We start from the raw sequence: 23,400 nt of genomic DNA on the forward strand, positions 1-23,400 counted from the left end.
TACATTGAAAGTCACAGAACATCTAAAAAAAAAAAATATATATATATATATATATATATATACACCATGTTAATGGATTAGAAAACTCAATAGAGTTGTCAATTCTCTTCACTTGATCAACACAATCAATCTAATCCTAATCAAAATCTCAGCAATATTTTTATACAACTTTCTAAGCCAATTATAAATTATATATTTAAATGGAAAGGAAATGGAATGGACAAAACAATTTTGAAAAAGAAGGACAAAAATGTAAGTAACCTAACTTCAAGTTCCCTACAAAGTATCCAAAGCAACATGGACATTGAATAAGGATAGATTAATAGATCAATGGAACGTAATAAAGTTCAGTAATAGATCCAAACCCATGTATAATAAGTTGATTTTCTGCAAAGGCATAAAGATATTTCAAAGGGGAAAATATAATCTCTTCAAAAAACGATTGGCTAACTGAATATCTGCATGGGAAAAAAGTGAACCACAATCCTTACTTCACACCATAAGCCCCATTCCCCCCAACCTCACCCTGCAGAAAACCCCTCAATCCATCAAAATATCTCAAATAAATGATCAGTCTCATGTAAAATTTAATTATAAAACTTGAAGAAGAAAACTAAGAAAAATTATCATGACCCTGGAGTAGGCAAACATTTCCTAAGGCACATAAGGCGTTAACCATTAAAAAAATGAGAAGTGATTTTCATCAAAATTAAAACATTTGCTTTTTGAAAGAAAACATTAAGCAAATGAAAAGGTACTCAACTGATAGGGAGAAATTAATTGCAATACGTATATCTAACAAAGGACTTGTATCCAGAATAAGAGAAGAATTTATAACAGAAAAATAAGAAAAGAAATACCCAGTTTAAACATGGGCAAAAGATTAAGAAAGACAGTTTCCCAAATATGATATACAAATGGCCAATAAGTAAATGAAAAGATACTCAATATCATTAGTTATTAAGGAAATTCAAATTAAAGTATAGGAGATATAAATTCACAAGCTAGAATGGCTAGAGTTAAAGAGACTGACAATTCCAAGTTTGGGGAAGGATATTGATTCACTAGAACCCTCGTACACTGCTGATAATAATGTGAGAGAAGACAACTCTTCCGGAAAAATCAAGTTTTTAAAGGTAGACATACACTTACCATGTCACCCAAAATTTCTGTTACACAAGAGGAATGAAAAGATTTGTCCACAAAAACTTTAGGCAAGCAAAGTCATAGCATCTTTATTTAAAAGAGCAAAAAGTTATAAACCACTCCAATTTTCTTTAGCAAAAGAATGGAAAACAAATTATGGCATATTCATACACTGTAAACCTTTAACAATAGAAAGAATAAACTACTCATAAATCCAAGTACACAGATAAATCTCAAAGCATGCTGAGTGAAAGAAGCCATGTAAAAAAGGATTATATTTTATATGATTTTATTAAATTCTAGAAAAACACAACTAATCTATTGTTATAGAAGACAGATCCTGGGTCTGGGTTAGTGGGGCTTTTATTGGTTGCAAAAAGCATATAGGAACTTTTGGGGTAATTTATATATTCTGAATTTTAATTGTGGTAGTGGATACACTGGCACAGACAATTGTCAAAACTTATGAAAACATATTCAAAATAAGTGTATTTTATTGCATGAAAATTATACCTCACTACAGATGGTTTACTATTTGTCTTTTGTTTTTAGCTTAATTCTACTTCAGTAAAACACCATATTTTTAATGATTTTAACCCTTTGAAAAATTTTGGATCGCATTTTTGTATAACATGATCAGCCTTGGTAAAAGACCCATCAGCCCTCGGAATAAGGTGTGTTCTGTGGTTTTGAGATGCATGTTTGTTAAGCGATACCATTCAAATATTCAAAATATTTATTGACTGGTTTTGCTGGTTTGCTCTATCAGTTACTGAGGCTGATAGAAGGTGGTTTCTGGTTACTGCTGCTGCATAACAAATTATTTCAAAATCTAGTCACTTAGAGCAACCTTTTTAGTTTGCATAACACAGATGACTGCGTGTTTTTTCTCCAGCTCCCAATCACATTTTCCTCACTTGCTTTAAGTCCTCATTGACTGCATTGCCCAAGCCCGTTAGGCTTCTGCTAATAAGCTCCTCCACCCCTTTTAGCTTCTGCCTCTTACTTTGTTCCAAAAGCAATGTCACATGTTTTAGGTGGCATCCCAAATTTGAGCCATTATGGATACAGATGCTATGTTATATGCATATACAAGTCCTTTTGAAGACAAACACTTCATTTGTCTTCAGTAAATACTTAGTAATATGGTGAGTATAAGTGTTTGGTTACTATTGCTGCAGAACAAAATTTCCCTTAAAACCCCTTTTTATTTTTGCCCGTGATTTGCTGGAATTTGGGAAGTGCTCAGATTGGCAGTTCTGTCTTGGGGTCTCATCAGGTTGCAGTCAGATATCAGCTTGGGCTGAAGTCATCTGAGGATCCAACTGAGTTGGGGATCCAGGATGGTTCATGAACAAGCCTGGCAAGGTGGAAGTTCAGCTGGGTTGAACTGAGTGACCAGAGACCTGCACATGACAGTCTCTGCAGGACCAGAGTCTCAAGAGGGTAGACTTGCCTATGATTTCACAGGAGGCTGCAAGACTTTGCAGACCTAGTGCTGAAAGTCAAGCAGTGCTACCTTTACTTCCTTCTCTTGCTTTCTTGGAACTCACAAAGGTCAGCAGATATTCAAAGGAAGGAGGCATAGACCTCACTTCTCAGTGGAGGTAACGTCAAAGATTCTGTGGATATGTTGAAAAACCACCAACCCTACCAACCTTCTGATCATTACTGTTTCTGCAGGAAACCAGACCCAGGTGCTGCCCCAGTGCAACGACTCCGTGCCTGAACCAGCAGGCTCTGAAGCCCCAGAGGAGAGCGCTGCTGCCAACTGCTCAGGTGAGGGGTCCCACTAGACCAGAAGACCCTTCTCAGTCCCTGTGTCAGTGCCCCATTGTCCCATTCCTCTCTCCTCAGACAGCAGACAGCTCCGCCTGGTGGCCGGGGGCGGTCGCTGCGCCGGGAGAGTGGAGATCTTTCACCAGGGCTCCTGGGGCACCGTCTGTGATGACGGCTGGGACCTGAACGATGCCCACGTGGTGTGCAGGCAGCTGGGCTGTGGAGAAGCCCTCAACGCCACGGTGTCGGCTCGCTTCGGGGCGGGATCAGGGCCCGTCTGGCTGGACGACCTGAACTGCACAGGAAAGGAGTCCCACGTGTGGAGGTGCCCTTCCCGGGGCTGGGGGCGGCACGACTGCAGACACAAGGAGGATGCGGGGGTCATCTGCTCAGGTCTGCGCTGCACATTGTCCCCAGGCTGGAGGAGGGGTGGGGACCCTGGAGGACGGGGGTCTGAGCACTGAGGAAGAGTTCCTGAAAGGGCCAGAGCAGGAATTTCCTCCCACGGAGCCTGTCCTTCCAGCAGATGTGAAGAAGAGGTTCTTTCACTTCCTCCTGCAGCTGCTGAGGTTCTGGTCCTTTCTTCTCAGCAATAGCTCCTGGCAGAGCTGTTTCTTACAGTTTCCACTTGAAAGCAGGGCTCACTCTTCCGTTACCTTTGGTAGTAAAATCTCGAGATCCTGTTGCTATTGTAATGAAACCACATATTGAGTAGTTACAAAAACACGAATTTATTATTTTACAATTCTGTATGTTAGAAGTCTGACAAGGGTCTCAGAGGGCTAACATCCAGGTGTCCACAGGGCTGCATTCTTCCTGGAGGCTCTGGGGAGGATTCCTTTTCCCCAGCCTTTTCTAATTTCTAAAGGTGGCCTGCGTTCCTTGGCTTGGAGCTCCCTTATTCTTCAGACAACATTCCCTCTTCTGACCATTCTTCCATGTCTCATCTCCTTCTAACCAGTCAGGAAGAGTATTCCAGTTTTACGGATAGTGGGTCTTAGGATGTGATTAGATTGGATTTACTTTGTTAATTCATAATATTGCAGGTTAATCTCACCATCCCAAGGTCCTAGTCTTAATAATTTCTATAAAGTCCCTTTTGAAATATAAGGTATTCACAGGTTTCAGAGATTAGGATGTGGACGTCTCTGGGGTCCATTATTCTGTCTGTCACTTCCATGTCCCTTTCATATACTGTCTCAGAGGTTTTTTCAGGAAGCAGGATTCAGCTCCCCCCCTGCTGCAGGTGCCCAGGTTGGTCTTCCTCTCTGTTCATATCCACTACATCATTGTGGTAGAAATAGAAAGACAGACACAAATAGACAAAAAAGGAGAAAGATTTCAGTCTTGTCACCTGGTGGGTATTTCCTCAGCTGGGTCAGGGATGACTGTTCACTACTTCTGGGAAGAGAGGAAAACCCAGAGCACTGAGTGGGGTGCTTACTGTGTCCTGTTTCCTCCCTTTCAATTTTAGAGTTCCTGGCCCTCAGGATGGTGAGCGAGGACCAGGAGTGTGCTGGGTGGCTGGAAGTTTTCTACAACGGGACCTGGGGCAGTGTCTGCCGCAGCCCCATGAGAGACATCACCTTGTCCATCATCTGCAGTCAGCTTGGCTGTGGGGACAGTGGAACTCTCAACTCTTCTGTTCCTCTTAGGGAAGGTTCTAGACCCCGGTGGGTAGATGAAATCTACTGTCGGAAAACTGATACCTCTCTCTGGCAATGTCCTTCTGACCCTTGGAAATACAGTTCATGCTTTCCAAAGGAGGAAGCCTATATCTCGTGTGCAGGTGACTTACTGTCTGTTTCTGTGTGTCTGTGCCAACCTTGTAGGTCGTTGTTAGTGAGATTTTGTACTTTCAGATCTAAGTGATGAGTTTAAACTGAGTCTACAAAATGAATTTTGGATCAAGATGATTTAATCCACATGTTCCAATATTGTTTCAAAGGAAAAAGTAAAGAAATCTGGGCTGACAGCAGTTTATGTGAAAAATACCACGGAGATTAGGTGCATGTGTTCCAAGTGCAAAAACAACTGGAAACCATGTCACAGGGAATCTATAATCAGGCTAATTAGCAGAAATGCCAGAGTAGATGCAGCCTAATTGTTGACCTCAGACTTTGAAGGACTTTCCCGTGGAAGAGGGAGGAGATTCACCAGAGCTGCTCCAGGGGGCAGGACACTGATGATGGATGGAGATTTCAGGGAGGCAGGTTTGGGTTCACCCTCAGTACAAGCAGTGCAGGGGAATCTCACCCCTGTGATGATACCCCAGGGAAAGAACAATACTACCAGGTCAAAGAACACTGGAGGCACAAAGGATGGCCAGCCCTCCTTCCCTTATGTCTCCTTTTGCCTGTCTCTGTGTCTCTTCCCTGAATCAGCCACATTTGCTACTGCTGGACTTGTAGCATGCTTGGCACTAGGGAAATTGTGTCCTTTCCACTGGTTTGTTTTATGCCTAGAGAAAGACCAGTTCCTTTCTCTTTCATCTACATTACAAAGACATTACTTACTTACTGTAAACAGAGAAGACATATAAAATGTAAAAAGATAAATGAATCACATCCCATGGCCTTTTGTCCACTCATATCCTCCTGATGTAAACAAGATTAATGGACTGATATATGCTATTTTTCACATTCCTCCATTATCATATTTATATCCAAACACATATACCCATAAAAGAGTTTATGTTGATGGTGTATATTGTTATTTATTTTTACAAGATTGGGATTCTATCATACACATTATCATTAAATTTGCTTTTTATCACTTAATAATATATCATGGATATTCCTTCAGGTAGCTCTAACTCTTTTGTAAAACAATGGCATAATATTTCATTAATGAGAGGTTGGTACTCCAGTTCATATTACCATTTGCCTGTTTACTGGTAGGTCAATTGTTTTAAATTTTTTTCCCCTCGACAAACAATTTTGTGGTAAGCATTTTGTACATGTATCTCTATATATTGCTGAGTTTATTACTTAGGATTACTCCCAATGTTGATATTATTAGATAAAAGGGTATGTATATATATATATATATATATATATATATATATATATATATCACACACATATACATTTGTATGTACATAGATAATCACACACAAATTTTAATAGATATTGTCAAATTACTTTCTAGGACTAATTATTTCCAATTGTCTTCATATCTAGATAGAAAATGCCGGGATTTTTCAATAACTTGACTATTAAACTAAAGCCAAATCATAGAGAAACTCCAAGACCAATAAACTGTAAGAGCTCACAAGTCTCATCGTAAAACATTTGAAGTCTGAAATAAGGATGACAGTCGCTTTACTCCTGGTTCCTTTCAACTTCCTTCCTTCCCTCCATCCTTTCCTTACTTCCTTCTTTTGCAGTTTCACAGGATCTTCCCTTCATTCACCCTTTTTTCTTTTCATTCCCCTTTGTTTCCCCCCCACTATTTCATACACACACACACGCGCGCGCATGCACACACCATTCTGGTATACCCCGGATGATGTGCTAGGAGTTGCCTGAAATCCACAGCCGAGGGGGAGTGTGACAATAGATATTGCAAAGGCAGAAGCTCACTCCCTTCCTTGCCTCTCTCCACATCTTTTTCTGGTTCCTGTGGAAGGTTGAAGGGATATTAAACAATAAGACCTTATTTTGATGATAACTTTCTATGATCAAACACAATGGATTGAGAAGTAGTGAGTTCTTCAATCCTGAACATGAGCAACCATACAAAAGAGTTCCTTACATCATTTTTAGTGATGTCTTACTACTTAGGGTAGGAGGTTTGATAGTATAATACAGAAAGGATATACCAATTCTGATATTTTATGACAAATACTGTGTATATGTCTGTTTTCTTGCATTGTTTTGAATTTATGTTTTCTTTTTTTAAACATCTTTATTGGAGTATAATTGCTTTACAATGGTGTGTTAGTTTCTGCTTTATAATAAAGCAAATCAGCTATACATATACATATATCCCCATATCTCCTCCCTCTTGTGTCTCCCTCCCAACCTCCCTATCTCACCCCTCTAGGTGGTCACAAAGCACCGAGCTGATCTCCCTGTGCTATGCGGCTGCTTTCCACTAGCTATCTATTTTGGTAGTGCATATATGTCCATGCCACTCTCTCACTTCGTCCCAGCGTACCCTTCCCCCTCCCCGTGTCCTCAAGTCCATTCTCTACGTCTGTGTCTTTATTTCTGTCCTGTACCTAGGTTCTTCAGAACCATTTCTTTTTTTTTTTCTTTTTTTTAGATTCCATATATATGTGTTAGCATACGGTATTTGTTTTTCTCTTTCTGACTTATTTTACTCTGTATGACAGTCTCTAGATCCATCTACCTCACTATAAATAACTCAATTTCACTTCTTTTTTTTGGCTGAGTAATATTCCATTGTATATATGTGCCACATCTTCTTTATCCATTCATCTGTCAATGGACACTTAGGTTGCTTCCATGTCCTGGCTATTGTAAATAGAGCTGCAATGAACACTGTGGTACATGACTCTTTTTGAATTATGGTTTTCTCAGGGTATATGCCCAGTAACGGGATTGCTGGGTCATATGGTAATTCTATTTTTAGTTTTTTAAGGAACCTCCATACTGTTCTCCATAGTGGCTGTATCAATTTACATTCCCACCAACAGTGCAAGAGTGTTCCCTTTTCTCCACACCCTCTCCAGCATTTATTGTTTCTAGATTTTTTTATGATGGCCATTCTGACCAGTGTGAGATGATATCTCATTGTAGTTTTGATCTGCATTTCTCTAATGATTAATGATGTGGAGCATTCTTTTATGTGTTTGTTGGCAATCTGTATATCTTCTTTGGAGAAATGTCTGTTTAGGTCTTCTGCCCATTTTTGGACTGGGTTGTCTGTTTTTTTGATATTGAGCTGCATGAGTGCTTATAAATTTTAGAGATTAATCCTTTGTCAGTTGCTTCACTTGCAAATATTTTCTCCCATTCTGAGGGCTGTCTTTTGGTCTTGTTTGTGGTTTCCTTTGCTGTGCAAAAGCTTTTAAGTTTCATTAGGTCCCATTTGTTTATTTTTGCTTTTATTTCCATTTCTCTAGGAGGTGGGTCAAAAAGGAACTTGCTGTGATTTATGTCATAGAGTGTTCTGCCTATGTTTTCCTCTAAGAGTTTCATAGTCTCTGGCCTTATATTTAGGTCTTTAATCCATTTTGAGGTTTTTTTTGTGTATGGTGCTAGGGAGTTTTAAAATTTCATTCTTTTACATGTAGCTGTCCAGTTTTCCTGGCACCACTTATTGAAGACCCTGTCTTTTCTCCATTGTATATTCTTGCCTCCTTTATCAAAGATAAGCTGACCATATGTGTGTGGGTTTACCTCTGGGCTTTCTATCCTGTTCTATTGATTTATATTTCTGTTTTTTGTGCCAGTACCATATTGTCTTGATTACTGTAGCTTTGTAGTACAGTCTGAAGTCAGGGAACCTGATTCCTCCAGATCTGTTTTTCTTTCTCAAGATTGCTTTGGCTATTCAGGATCTTTTGTGTTTCCATAAAAATTGTGAAATTTTTTGTTCTAGGTCTGTGAAAAATGCCATTGGTAGTTTGATAGGGATTATATTGAATCTGTAGATTGCTTTGGGTAGTATAGTCATTTTCACAATATTGATTCTTCCAATCCAAGAACATAGTATGTCTCTCCATCTGTTTGTATCATATTTAATTTCTTTCATCAGTGTCTTATTGTTTTCTGCATACACTTCTTTCATCTCCCTAGGTAGGTTTATTCCTAGGTATTTTATTCTTTTTGTTGCAATGGTCATGGGAGTGTTTCCTTAATTTCTCTTTCAGACTTTTCATCATTAGTGTATAAGAATGCAAGATTTCTGTGCATTATTTTGTATCCTGCTACTTTACCAAATTCATTGATTAGCTCTAGTAGTTTTCTGGCAGCATCTTTAGGATTCTCTATGTATAGTATCATGTCATCTGCAGTGACAGTTTTACTTCTTCTTTTCCAATTTGGATTCCTTTTATTTCTTTTTTTCTCTGATTGCTGTGGCTAAAACTTCCAAAACTATGTTGATAATAGTGGTGAGAGTGGACAACCTTGTCTTGTTCCTGATCTTAGAGGAAATGGTTTCAGTTTCTCACCATTGAGAATGATGTTGGCTGTGGGTTTGTCATATATGGCCTTTATTATGTTGTGGTAAGTTCCCTCTGTGCCTACTTTCTGGAGGGTTTTCATAAATGGGTGATGAATTTTGTCAAAAGCTTTTTCTGTATCTATTGAGATGATCATATGGTTTTTATCCTTCAATTTGTTAATATGGTGTATCACATTGATTGATTTGTATATATTGAAGAATCCTTGCATTCCTGGGATAAACCCCATTTGATCATGGTGTATGATCCTTTTAATTTACTGTTGGATTCTGTTTGCTAGTGTTTTGTTGAGGATTTTTGCATCTATGTTCATCAGTGATATTGGCCTGTAGTTTTCTTTCTTTGTGACATCTTTGTCTGGTTTTGGTATCAGGGTGATGGTGGCCTCATAGAATGAGTTTGGGAGTGTTTCTCCATCTGCTATATTTTGGAAGAGTTTGAGAAGGATAGGTGTTAGCTCTTCTGTAAGTATTTGATAGAATTCACCTGTGAAGCCTTCTGGTCCTGGGCTATTTTTCTTTGGAAGATATTTAATCACAGTCTCAATTTCAGTGCTTGTGATTGGTCTGTTTATATTTTCTATTTCTTCGTGGTTCAGTCTCGGAAGGTTGTGCTTTTCTAAGAATTTGCCCACTTCTTCCAGGTTGTCCATTTTATTGGCATAGAGTTGCTTGTAGTAATCTCTCATGATCCTTTGTATTTCTGCAGTGTCAGTTGTTACTTCTCCTTTTTCATTTCTAATTCTATTGATTTGAGTCTTCTCCCTTTTTTTCTTGATGAGCCTGGCTAATGGTTTATCAATTTTGTTTATCTTCTCAAAGAACCAGCTTTTAGTTTTATTGATCATTGTATTGTGTCGTTTCTTTTACATTTATTTCTGATCTGATCTTTATGATTTCTTTCCTTCTGGTAACTTTGGGTTTTTTTGTTCTTCTTTCTCTAATTGCTTTAGGGGTAAGGTTAGATTGTTTATTTGAGATGTTTCTTGTTTCGTGAGGTAGGATTGTATTGCTATAAACTTCCCTCTTAGAACTGCTTTTGCTGCATCCCATAGGTTTTGGGTCATCATGTGTTCATTGTCATTTGTTTCCAGGTATTTTTTGCTTTCCTCTTTGATTTCTACAGTGATCTCTTGGTTATTTAGTAATGTATTTTTTAGCCTCCATGTGATTGTAGTTTTTACAGATTTTTTCCTGTAATTGATATCTAGTCTTATAGCATTGTGGTCGGAAAAGATACTTGATACGACTTCAATTTTCTTAAATTTACCAAAGCTTGATTTGTGACCCAAGATATGATCTATCCTGGAGAATGTTCCATGAGCACTTGAGAAGAAAGTGTATTCTGTTGTTTTTGGATGGAATGTCCTATAAATATCAATTAAGTCCATCTTGTTTAATGTATCACTTAAAGCTTGTGTTTCCTTATTTATTTTCATTTTGGGTGATCTGTCCATTGGTGAAAGTGGGGTGTTAAAGCCCCCTACTATGATTGTGTTACTGTCAATTTCCCCTTTTATAGCTGTTAGCATTTGCCTTATGTATTGTGCTCCTATGTTGGGTGCATATATATTTAAAATTGTTAGATCTTCTTCTTGATTTGATCCCTTGATCGTTATGTAATGTCCTTCTTTGTCTCTTGTAATAGTCTTTATTTTAAAGTCTATTTTGTCTGATACAAGAATTGCTACTCCAACTTTCTTCTGATTTCCATTTGAATGGACTATCTTTTTCCATCCCCTCACTTTCAGTCTGTATGTGTCCCTATGTCTGAAGTGGGTGTCTTGTACACAGCATATATATGGGTCTTTTCTTTGTATCCATTCAGCCCGACTACGTCCTTTGGTTGGAGCATTTAATCCATTTACATTTAAGGTAGTTATCAATATTTATGTTCCTATTACCATTTTCTTAATTGTTGTGGGTTTGTTATTGTAGGCCTTTTCCTTCTCTTGTACTTGCTGCCTAGAGAAGTTTCTTTAGCATTTGTTGTAAAGCTGGTTTGGTGGTGCTGAATTCTCTTAGCTTTTGCTTGTCTGTGAAGCTTTTAATTTCTCTGTCGAATCTGAATGAGATCCTTGCTGGGTAGAGTAATCTTGGTTGTATGTTTTTCCCTTTTATCACTTTAAATATGTCCTGCCACTCCCTTCTGGCTTGCTGAGTTTCTGCTGAAAGATCAGCTGTTAACCTTCTGGGAATTCCCTTGTATGTTATGTGTTGCTTTTCCTTTGCTGCTTTTAATATTTTTTCTTTGTATTTAATTTTTGATAGTTTGATTAAGATGTGTCTTGGCGTGTATGTCTATTTTCTTTGTCTTCAATACTTTTATGTGCTTTTTTTTTTTTTTGGTTCTGTGTTTTTTATCTCTGCGTCCTCTTAATATAGTTTTTCTCAGTATATTTATTTGTGCCTCCTGGACACTTACTACCCAGCTGTTTTTCTACTTATCTATCTTTCTCTAAATTCTACTTGTTCTATTCCTTTAAAAAAATGTCCTCTTCTTATAGTAATCTCTTTGCTTGTCCATATGTCATACTGAAAAATGGATAAGAAAAGTTTAGAATCTGTTATATAATTTCCTTTTAAAAAGTATAAATGTAATATTGAATACAAATTACTTCTGTGATTCTGGACTTATTATTTTTAAAATATCTCTTCTCTACTACCGTAAATCATTAATATTAATTTGTATATGCTTTATTGTTTTACTAATTAGCAAGAATTCAAAAAAATTGTATTTCACTGGGTTTTATTCATCTATTCATTCACTCATTAAATATCAAGCCCTTATCATAGTATTCAGAGAAAGTTCTCCATACATCCTTGTTGAATGAATGCATACAATGTGCAAGGTACTGTCTTAATAGCCAAAAGATGAGTAATATATGCAGGGTCTTTCCTCTAGTGGAGCTTTCATTCAGGAGTGTGTTTGTGTGTGTGTTTGTGTGTATTTGTAGATGTCTGTGTATGTATTTGTTGTGGGATGTGGAGAGTGATAAACAGGCAAAAACGTAAAGTTATTTCAGCTGGTGATAAGATCCAGTGAATGCCTCATCCCATTAGATTATGAAGCATGTGTTTTCACTTGTCATTTGGACTGAGCCAAGGACCTTAGATAATTTTGCGTGGGGACAAGACCACCCCCAGCTGTCCCTGATTCAGCACTTCCCATTGTTTGTTTCTGCAGGAAGGAGACCTAAGAGCTGTCCAACTGCTGCCCCCTGCACAGGTACGTCAGCCCCTCCCTCCTCCCCTGTGGCTCCCAGGGGCTCCTTCCTTCCCACCAGGGGCAGTAACAGGAGGGGCTGCTGTCTTTTCAGACAAAGAGAAGCTCCAGCTCAGGGGAGGAGACACCGTGTGCTCAGGGCGGGTGGAGGTCTGGCACAGTGGCTCCTGGGGCACAGTGTGTGATGACTCCTGGAGCCTGGCAGAGGCCGAGGTGGTGTGTCAGCAGCTGGGCTGTGGCCATGCCCTGGAAGCCGTGAGGGACGCAGCATTTGGCCCCGGAAATGGGAGCATCTGGCTGGACGAGGTGCGGTGCGGGGGCCGGGAGTCCTCCTTGTGGGACTGTGCTGCGGAGCCCTGGGGGCAGAACGACTGCAAGCACGAGGAGGATGCTGGAGTGAGGTGCTCGGGTCAGTGGAGGGGCTTGGGTTCCACGCTGGTTGAGCTGGGGCAGTGCTGGAGCAGTGGGCTGGGCTGGGGAATTTTTGTATTCGGAAAGCATCCAGGTACTGTAGCTATGATCTAGGAAGGGGGAGCTGGGAAGATTCAGCACTGATGCTGTGGTGACTGAGGGGTGATTTCAGGGCTCAGGAGGGAGAAATGGGCTCCCATGCATTCTGGCCAATTCCTGTGCTCCAAACTCCTGTTTTTCTCTTTAGGTGGAAGAACAACATTACCCCCCACTACAGCAGGTACTGTGCTACAATCCCTGGGTAGGGGAGAATATTCAGAGTCTTGGGACCTGTTCTGTGGACTCTCTGGCAGAATTAGCCAACTCAGGAGAGGAAAGATCCTGAGAAGCCACTGGCTGGTGGGGAGGAACCAGAGCATTTTCCTCGGGAAACATCCCGTGCCTTGGTTCAGGGTGCCAGAAGTTTCTCATGCCCGAGGCCCAAGGGAGGCTGGTTCTTGTGTTGCAGAATCTAGCGTTTTCCTACCTGCCCTTGCGTGTTGCTCCTCATCAGCTAGGTGCCAGTCCCAGGACTTGTGTGATGCTCTGGTCTCATGAAGCCCAAGGGGAAGGGATGCAATTGTAAGCTGGGTACTCAGAGGCTGGGTCCTCAGCAGGGACGCTCCCTAATAATCCCCAGCTCTCCCTTGGGCCACACTGGCTGGAGTGGTATTGAATTACCCCAGGGCAAGACCTAGGGGAGCCCAATCATTGTCAATCCAGTTGTGTCTCAGGCTGGGACTTTACTGTCCAGTGCTCCCTGGAAAGGTTGGCATAGGAAGTTTCTCTGTGCCCATGACCTTCTCCAAACCCTCTTGCCTTGTTACCCTTAGGGACCAGACCAGGCTCATATCCTATCCCTGGCATCTTCTCCCTGCCTGGGATCCTCTGCCTCATCTTGGGGGCCCTTCTCTTCCTGGTCCTCGTCATCCTGGTGACTCAGCTGCTCAGATGGAGAGCAGAGCGCAGAGGTGGGCTGCAGGGGGTACTGGGTACCATGGAAAGCGTGTGGAGGCAGGAAGTGGGGCCAGGTGTGAGGAGGGGAAACTTGGGCCAGGTCTTTGTTCTTTCCCCCTTTAGTCTGCAGAACTCCATCTGCTTCACGTTAAACTCTAAGGGCTGAATACACAGAGGTTCTTAGGACTGAGGTGTGAACACTCATAAGTCATGGCCTCTTCTGTGAGACCAGAAAGAGTTGGGGCTGAGCTGTGGATTCAGGGTCGGACAAAGGCAGACGGTACAGACATGGTACATGGCGTGGGAGACTCTGCGGAGGTCCCGGCAGCCCTGAGGGTTTTTCCACCTGTGAGCATAGGGGAAATGAAGGGTTAGCTTGGGGGTTCATGGTGTCTAGGGTGGCAATCTCTGACCTGCTGGTGGTTTTCTCAGCCGTATCCGGTTTTGAAGATGCTCTTGCTGAGGCCATGTACGAGGAGCTTGATTACCTTGTGACACCGAAGGAGGATCTTCTGGGCAGGCCAGGTGGGTACCTCTGCCTTGTCCTCCTGGGACCTCTGGCTGTCAGCCCCCCACTGGCTGTGAGCCATCTTCTCAGCAACCACAGACCCCACATCTGCCCCAGGCTCACAGAGGCAGCCCCTCCAAAGGCGGCAGGCTGGCCGCTACAGAGCCCCTGTGAGGTCCCAGCCTCCCTCTAAACTGCAGAAGCCAAGCCTGTCCCTGCATTTCTTCTCAGCCTCACACAGGTCCCATGGGTGTGGGGAGGGTCGTTCTGTTTGTTGTGTGATGTTTTTCTCCACATTAGGGTTCCTGTCAGATGACTCTTTGACCAAACTACCATATGACTCTGTGGATGGTGAGGGCAATAGTGACTATAAGTCCACTCCAGGTAGTAGAGGTGGACCTGCCTCGGCTGGGTGTTGGGGGGAGGGAGAATTTCCCTTATAGAGACGAGATGCAAAGGGAACAGTCTTCCTTTGACTGGGATTAGAGGGATCCCTTGGGTCCAGATGGGGCCCATCCTCCCCCTTCCCTGGCTGTTCTGCCATGTCTCAGATTGGGGCTGGGCTCTCTGTGTCCAGAATCACACTCATTCAGTCACAACAGGCACACATTGTTTTAAAAATTAATATCTGGAAAGCATAATTTGTTGGACTATTTTAGTAACGCTCCTTGGTGTAAAGTTGCTTTGAGATATGTAGTTTTAAACAAGAAATATTGAGATTTTGAACGTCATTGTTTTGGTTTATGGGCACATCAAAGTGAAATATGGCCTTAGGAAAAATCTGTTGAAACAAGGAGTGACTGGTGCCTCTATTTTGCAGCTCAGAAACTTTGGGTCAGAAGGGATCTTAGGTATTTCCCAGGCCAACCCTTTTACTGTGGTTTTATCTGACCCCCTTTTCTGCCCTTAGAAGCCCCAGAGCAGAGGACTGATGACGCTGGTGAGGGTTATGATGACGTTGAAGAGGTACCAGTGCCTGGGGCTCCTCCTGCCTCTCCGAGGAGTGAGGGGGAAGTGCCCCCAGAGAAGGAGAATGGGGTGACGGCCTCTCAGACAGGTGAGTGGGGTTAGCTGATCTCCTGTAATCTTTGGTCTCTGTCCTGGAAAGGGTGAATTTGAGCTCCTCAACGCCCATCCTTTCTGGAGATTCAAAATTTGGATGAGTTCATGTGTTTGATAGGATCACCACTAACATATGTCATCTTTAATGCTGTCAGACTACTTGGGAGGGAGGAATCACTCTATGTTCTTGGGATGTATGTCTCCAAATTGTGCGACCTAAATTTTTCACTTTATGAGTGATGTGCTTGCATTAAGACTTACAGATTAGGGAATTTCCTGGCTGTCCAGTGGTTAGGACTCTGCTCTTTCACTGCTGGGGCCTGGGTTCAATCCCTGCAGGTGAACTAAGATCCTGCAAGTGGTGCAGTGCAGCCAAAAAAGAAAAAAAGGCTTATTGATTAATTGAGCATATTTACTGAATCCAAAAATGGAACAACTGTTTTGACTACATCTTCATGCTGTCTCATACATGAAAGGTAGTTAGAGATTTCAAAAAAGATATTGCAGTACTGGAATTTGTGAAGCATTTTGATAATTTAAGATGCACTGTGGTTTTTTGAAACTAGAGGCCTGTAGCTTAGTTACACCTGCGCAGAACGGGTGATTACCACACCTACCACACCTTTTCCCCAAATCACCTTTCCCCAAGATCCCCATGCGCCCCACAATTCCTATGCCTCAGACAGCTCTGCTGTGTTATTCTTCATCCCATAAATACCCCAGCCCCTTGTCTTCCGGGAGCCAGATTTGAGATTTATTCTCCTGTCTTCTCTTTGGCTGCCTTGTGAATAAGCCCTGTCTTCGCTGCAAACCTCGGATGTCTCAGCGTTTTAGCTTGCTGTGTTTCTGACAAAGGGAACCTGGCTCGGATAAATCACCCAGCAAAGAAAAATCCAAGACACCAGTCAGACTTTTACCACAGTTGTCTATGCCATGTAGCTGACAGGGTCTTTGTGCTCCGGCTGGGTGTCAGGCCTGAGCCTCTGAGGTGGGATAGCCGAGTTCAGGACATAGCTCCACCAGAGACCTTCCAGCCCCACATAATATCAATCGGCGAGCACTCTCCCAGAGATCTCCATCTCAATGCTAAGACCCAGCTCCACCCAATGATCAGCAAGCTCCAGTGCTGGACACCCCATGCCAAACAACTAACAAACAAGACAGGAACACAACCCCACCCATTAGCAGAGAGGCTGCCTAAAATCAAAATAAGGTCACAGACACCCCAAAACACACCACTGGACGAGGTCCTGCCCACCAGAAAGACAAGTTTGAGCCTCATCCACCAGAACACAGACACCAGTACACTCCACCAGGAAGCCTACACAAGCCACTGAAGCAACCTTACCCACCGGGGGTAGACACCAAAAACAACGGGAACTACGAACCTGCAGCCAGCAAAACGGAGACCCCAAACACAGTAAGTTAAACAAAATGAGAAGACAGAGAAGTATGCAGCAGATGAAGGAGCAAGGTAAAAACCCACCAGACCGCCAAAAGATCAAGATGAAAAAAAAAAAAATTAATTACATGGGACTGAGTGAACTGATGAGGATGATTATAATTTTTGTGACTTTCTCTTTGAATAATAATAAAAACAAAACCCACCAGGCCAAACAAAAGAAGAGGTACTAGGCAGTCTACCTGAAAAAGAATTCAGAGTAAGGATAGTAAAGATGATCCAAAATTTTGGAAATAGAATGGAGAAAATACAAGAAATGATTAACAAGGACCTAGAAGAACTAAAGAGCAAACAAACAATGATGAACAACACAATAAATGAAATTAAAAATTCTCTAGAAAGAATCAGTAGCAGAATAACTGAGGCAGAAGGACTGATAAGTGACCTGGAAAATGAAAGAGTGGAAATAACTACTGCAGAGCAGAATAAAGAAAAAAGAATGAAAAGAATTGAGGACAGTCTCAGAGACCTCTGGGAGAACATTAAACACACCAACATTTGAATTATAGGGGTCCCAGAAGAAGAAGAGAAAAAAAAAAAGGTACTGAGAAAATATTTGAAGACATTATAGTTGAAAATTTCCCTAATATGGGAAAGGAGATAGTCAATCAAGTCCAGAAAGTGCAGAGAGTCCCATACAGGATAAATCCAAGGAGAAACATGCCAAGACACATAATCCTCAAACTATCAAAAATTAAATACTAAGAAAAAATATTAAAAGCAGCAAGGGAAAAGCAACAAAAAACATACAAGGGAATCTTCAGAAGGTTAACAGCTTATCTTTCAGCAGAAACTCTGCAAGCCAGAAGGGAGTAGCAGGACATATTTAAAGTCATGAAAGGGAAAAACCTACAACCAAGATTATTCTACCCAGCAAGGACCTCATTCAGATTCGACGGAGAAATTAAAACCTTTATAGACAAGCAAAAGCTAAGAGAATTCAGCACCACCAAACCAGCTAAAGGAACTTCTCTAGTCAGGAAACACAAGAGAAGGAAAAGACCTACAATAACAAACCCAAAACAATTAAGAAAATGGTAATAGGAACATACATATCGATAATTACCTTAAATGTAAATGGATTAAATGCTCCAACCAAAAGACATAGACTGGCTGAATGGATACAAAAAGACCCATGTATATGCTGTCTACAAGAGACACACTTCAGACCTAGGGACACATACAGACTGAAAGTGAGGGGATGGGAAAAGATATTCCATGCAAATGGAAATCAAAAGAAAGCTGGAGTAGCAATTCTCATATCAGGCAAAATAGACTTTAAAATAAAGACTATTACAAGAGACAAAGAAGGACACTACATGATGATCAAGGGATCAATCCAAGAAGAAGATATAACAATTGTAAATATCTACGCACCCAACATTGGAGCATCTCAATACATAAGGCAAATGCTAACAGCCATAAAGGGGAAAATGACAGTAACACAACCATAGTAGGGGACTTTAACACCCCACTTTCACCAATGGACAAATCACCCAAAATGAAAATAAATAAGGAAACACAAGCTTTAAATGAAACATTAAACAAAATGGACTTAATAGATATTTATAGGACAATCCATCCAAAAACAACAGAATACACTTCTCAGGTGCTCATGGAACATTCTCCAGGATAGATCATATCTTGGGTCACAAATCAAGCCTTGGTAAATTTAAGAAAATTGAAACCCTATCAAGTATCTTTTCCTACCACAACACTATGAGACTAGATATCAATTACAAGAAAAAAACTGTAAAACATGCAAACACACAAGAGGCTAAATAATATGCTACTAAAGAACCAAGAGATCACTGAAGAAATTAAAGAGAAAATCAAAAAGTACCTAGAAACAAATGACGATGAACACGACAGCCCAAAACCTATGGGATGCAGCAAAAGCAGTCCTTGAGGGAAGTTTACAGCAGTACAATCCTACCTCAAGAAACAAGGAAAATCTCAAATAAACAACCTAACTTTACACCTAAAGCAATTAGAGAAAGCACAACAAAAAATCCCAAAGTTACCAGAAGGAAAGAAATCATAAAGATCAGATCAGAAATAAATGTAAAAGAAATGAGGGAAACAATAGCAAAGATCAATAAAACTAAAAACTGGTTCTTTGAGAAGATAAACAAAATTGATACATCATTTGCCAGACTCATCAAGAAAAAAAGGGAGAAGACTCAAATCAATAGAATTAGAAATGAAAAAGGAGAAGTAACGACTGACACTGCAGAAATACAAAGGATCATGAGAGATTACTACAAGCAACTCTATGCCAATAAAATGGACAACCTGGAAGAAATGGACAAATTCTTAGAAAACCACAACCTTCCAAGACGGAACCAGGAAGAAATAGAAAATATAAACAGACCAATCACAAGCACTGAAATTGAAACTGTGATTTAAAATCTTCCAACAAACAAAAGCCCAGGACCAGAGGCTTCACAGGCGAATTCTATCAAACATTTAGAGAAGAGCTAACACCTATCCTTCTCAAACTCTTCCAAAATATAGCAGAGGGAGGAACATTCCCAAACTCATTCTACGAGGCCACTATCACCCTGATACCAAAATCAGACAAAGATGTTACAAAAAAAGAAAACACCAGACCAATATCACTGATGAACATAGATGCAGAAATCCTCAACAAAATACTAGCAAACAGAATCCAGCAGTACATTAAAAGGATCATACACCATGATCAAATGGGGTTTATCCCAGGAATGCAAGGAATCTTCAATATACACAAATCAATCAATGTGATACACCACATTAACAAATTGAAGGATAAAAACCATATGATCATCTCAATAGATGCAGAACAAACTTTCAACAAAATTCAACACCCATTTATGATAAAAACTCTCCAGAAAGTAGACATAAAGGGAACTTACCTCAACATAATAAAGGCCATATATGACAAACCCACAGCCAACATCATTCTCAATGGGGAAAAACTGAAACCATTTCCACTAATATCAGGAACAAGACAAGGTTGCCCACTCTCACCACTATTTTTCAACATTGTGTTGGAAATTTTAGCCACAGCAATCAGAGAAGAAAAAGAAATAAAAGGAATCCAAATCGGAAAAGAATAAGTGAAGCTGTCACTATTTGCAGATGACATGATACTATACATAGAGAATCCTAAAGATGCTACCAGAAAACTACTAGAGCTAATCAGTGAATTTGGTAATGTAGCAGGATGCAAAATTAATGCACAGAAGTCTCTTGCATTCCTATACACTGATGATGAAATCTGAGAGACAAATTCAGTAAACACTCTCATTTACCACTGCAACAAAAAGAATAAAATACCTAGGAATAAACCTACCTAAGGAGCCAGAAGTCCTGTATGCAGAAAACTATAAGACACTGATGAAAGAAAGTAAAGATGTTAGAAATAGATGGAGAGATATACCATGTTCTTGGATTGGAAGAATCAACATTGTGAAAATGACTATACTACTGAAAGTCATCTACAGATTCAATGCAATTCCTGTCAAATATCAATGGCATTTTCCACAGAAGTAGAACAAAAATTTCACAGTTTGCATGGAAACACAAAAGACCCAGAATAGCCAAAGCAATCTTGGGAAAGAAAAATGGAGCTAGAGGAATCAGGATCCCAGACTTCAGACTATACTACAAAGCTACAGTAATCAAGACAGTATGGTACTAGCACAAAAACAGAAATATACATCAATGAAACAGGATAGAAAGCCCAGCAATAAACCCATGGACATATGGTCACCTTATCTTTGATAAAGGAGGCAAGAATATAGAATGGAGATAAGACAGCCTCTTCAATAAGTGGTGCTGGGAAAACTGGACAGCTACATGTGAAAGAATGAAATTAGAACACTCCCTAACACCATACACAAAAATAAACTCAAAATGGATTAAACACCTAAATGTAAGGCCAGACACCATCAAACTCTTAGAGGAAAACATAGGCAGAACACTCTATGACATAAATCACAGCAAGATCCTTTTTGACCCAGCTCCTAGGGAAATGGAAATAAAAGCAAAAATAAACAAATGGGACCTAATGAAACTTAAAAGCTTTTGCAAACCACAAACAAGACCAAAAGACAACCCTCAGAATGGGAGAAAATATTTGCATATGAAGCAACTGACAAAAGATTAATCTCCAAAATTTACAAGCAGCTCATGCAGCTCAATAACAAAAAAACAAACAACCCAATCCAAAAATGGGCAGAAGACCTAAATAGACATTTCTCCAAAGAAGATATACAGATTGCCAAAAGACACATGAAAGAATGCTCAACATCATTAACCATTAAAGAAATGCAGATCAAAACTACAATGACATGTCATCTCACACCAGTCAGAATGTCCATCATCAAAAAACCTAGAAACAATAAATGCTGGAGAGGGTGTGGAGAAAAGGGAACACTCTTGCACTGTTTTTGGGAATGTAAATTGATACAGCCACTATGGAGAACAGTATGGGGGTTCCTTAAAAAACTAAAAATAGAACTACCATATGACCCAGCAATCCCACTACTGGGCATATACCCTGAGAAAACCATAATTCAAAAAGAGTCATGTACCAAAATGTTCATTGCAGCTCTATTTACAATAGCCAGGACATGGAAGCAACTGAAGTGTCCATCAACAGATGAATGGATAAAGAAGGTGTGGCACATATATACAATGGAATATTACTCAGCCATAAAAAGAAATGAAATTGAGCTATTTGTAGTGAGGTGGATGGAGTTAGAGGCTGTCATACAGAGTGAAGTAAGTCAGAAAGAGAAAAACAAATACAGTATGCTAACACATATATATGGAATCTAAGGAAAAAAAAAAAGTCATGAAGAACCTAGTGGCAAGATGGGAATAAAGACACAGACCTACTAGAGAATGGACTTGAGGATATGGGGAGGGGGAAGGGTAAGCCGTGACAAAGTGAGAGAGTGGCATGGACATATATACACTACCAAACGTAAAATAGATAGCTAGTGGGAAGCAGCCGCATAGCACAGGGAGATCAGCTCGGTGCTTTGTGACCACCTAGAGGGGTGGGATAGGGAGGGTGGGAGGGAGGGAGATGCAAGAGGGAAGAGATATGGGAACATATGTATATGTAAAACTGATTCGCTTTGTTATAAAGCAGAAACTAACACACCATTGTAAAGCAATTATACTCCAATAAAGATGTTAAAAAAAAAGTTTGTATCTAATATGCTTTTCCTGATGTGTGTGGTTTTTTAAAAATTTATTTATTTGTTTATTTGTGGCTGTGTTGGGTCTTCGTTTCCGTGCAAGGGCTTTCTCCAGTTGCGGCAAGCGGGGGCCACTCTTCATCGCGGTGCGCGGGCCTCTCACTATCGCGGCCTCTCTTGTTGCGGAGCACAGGCTCCAGACGCGCAGCCCCAGTAATTGTAGCTCACGGGCCCAGTTGCTCCACGACATGTGGGATCTTCCCAGACCAGGGCTCGAACCCGTGTCCCCTGAATTGGCAGGCAGATTCTCAACCACTGCGCCACCAGGGAAGCCCCCTGATGTGTTTTATATTGTGCAGAAATGATCTCAGTCTGATTCGCCAGGAGTGCTGTGTTTTCGCTTTGCCCCTGATTCTGATGCCTCTAGAGGGCTCTGTTTAGTCTGAGTCATAATCATAACCAGGGCCTAAATTTGCTATTGCAGGTTTTTTTCACGTTCCTCCAGGAAAGAAGATCTGGGAAAGGAGAAACTCCTGACCGAAGAATATGAGCTTGGAAATGAGGATGCTGCATTTGGAAGCAGTGGAATTCCATCTGAAGAACAAATACACGTCTATTGAAACTCCTGTTACATTCCGGTCCAAACTTGAGGTTCAGAAAATATCACTGCTTGTGTCCATATAGGATAATGCTGACTTGTGTTCCATTTTTATGTAAATTGTCCAATAATAAATACTTTGGTCCTTTCATATAAGTTCTTTGTTGTTCAGAAATTTTTGTGAACATCTAGACACTTTAACCCAAACTACTTTTATAGTATTCATCCCCTAGTCACTTTCATCCAGATATATATTTTCTTCTCCTGAGTGAAACCCTAGGTGAGAGACCTGTGGTCAAACTGAGGGAGATGCTGAATCCAGAGTTGAGGTTCATCTCCTCCCAAGATGACCTCATAGTAACAGCACTTGAATATTCCAGAAATGTTCTATCCTAATTACATCATCTCTCCTCACGTAATTTTGGCGCCTCCTCCCCCTATAGACCCGGGAATTTGATTTCGCGGAGGTAGCTGTAGGTGTGGCAAAACTTTCTTAGTAAATAAATAAATCTAAAAACTTCTCAGAGGCATAATTGAAATAGGAAAGTACAGAAGTCGCTTGGAAGCAGAATGTTTTTATGTCAACTTTGTAGCTTTGGTTGCAGAGATTCTTAGGCTTCAACTTTTTTTCAAATGCAATTTTGTCTTTTCATGATTGAGTTACTAGGTATAGCATATAATGTGTGCAACCTGGTTAATTTAAATGAAGATTATTTCTTATGTCCTTGAGTTCAGTGACCCTTTAAAGTAGATCAATTCAAGTTACCCCAGAGTATGGTTAGATTTTAGTTGGGAAAACAAGTTTCCGTTCCCTATTCTCACTTCCTCTGGCTGTAGAAAAGATCAGAAACTACGAGTCTC

The 23,400-nt window shown here is 40.6% G+C and overlaps 1 protein-coding gene across 1 annotated transcript in view; it reads left to right on the forward strand.

Annotated features, from left to right (window-relative positions):
* The window catches only part of LOC137775219 (antigen WC1.1-like), a 49,285-nt gene extending 26,626 nt beyond the window's left edge, over nt 1-22,659 (forward strand). The window contains exons 5-15 of the mRNA XM_068560885.1: nt 2,830-2,925; nt 3,004-3,318; nt 4,400-4,714; nt 12,269-12,310; nt 12,402-12,716; nt 12,966-12,998; nt 13,591-13,728; nt 14,147-14,239; nt 14,523-14,606; nt 15,133-15,279; nt 22,426-22,659. Coding sequence (XP_068416986.1) covers nt 2,830-2,925; nt 3,004-3,318; nt 4,400-4,714; nt 12,269-12,310; nt 12,402-12,716; nt 12,966-12,998; nt 13,591-13,728; nt 14,147-14,239; nt 14,523-14,606; nt 15,133-15,279; nt 22,426-22,478 — 1,631 coding nt within the window. The 3' untranslated portion in view covers nt 22,479-22,659. The remainder of the gene's footprint in view (nt 1-2,829; nt 2,926-3,003; nt 3,319-4,399; nt 4,715-12,268; nt 12,311-12,401; nt 12,717-12,965; nt 12,999-13,590; nt 13,729-14,146; nt 14,240-14,522; nt 14,607-15,132; nt 15,280-22,425) is intronic.
* The last annotated feature ends 741 nt before the right edge of the window (nt 22,660-23,400 follow it).

The sequence above is a fragment of the Eschrichtius robustus genome, chromosome 13, assembly GCF_028021215.1.
Source record: "Eschrichtius robustus isolate mEscRob2 chromosome 13, mEscRob2.pri, whole genome shotgun sequence".
Lineage (NCBI taxonomy): Eukaryota > Metazoa > Chordata > Mammalia > Artiodactyla > Eschrichtiidae > Eschrichtius > Eschrichtius robustus.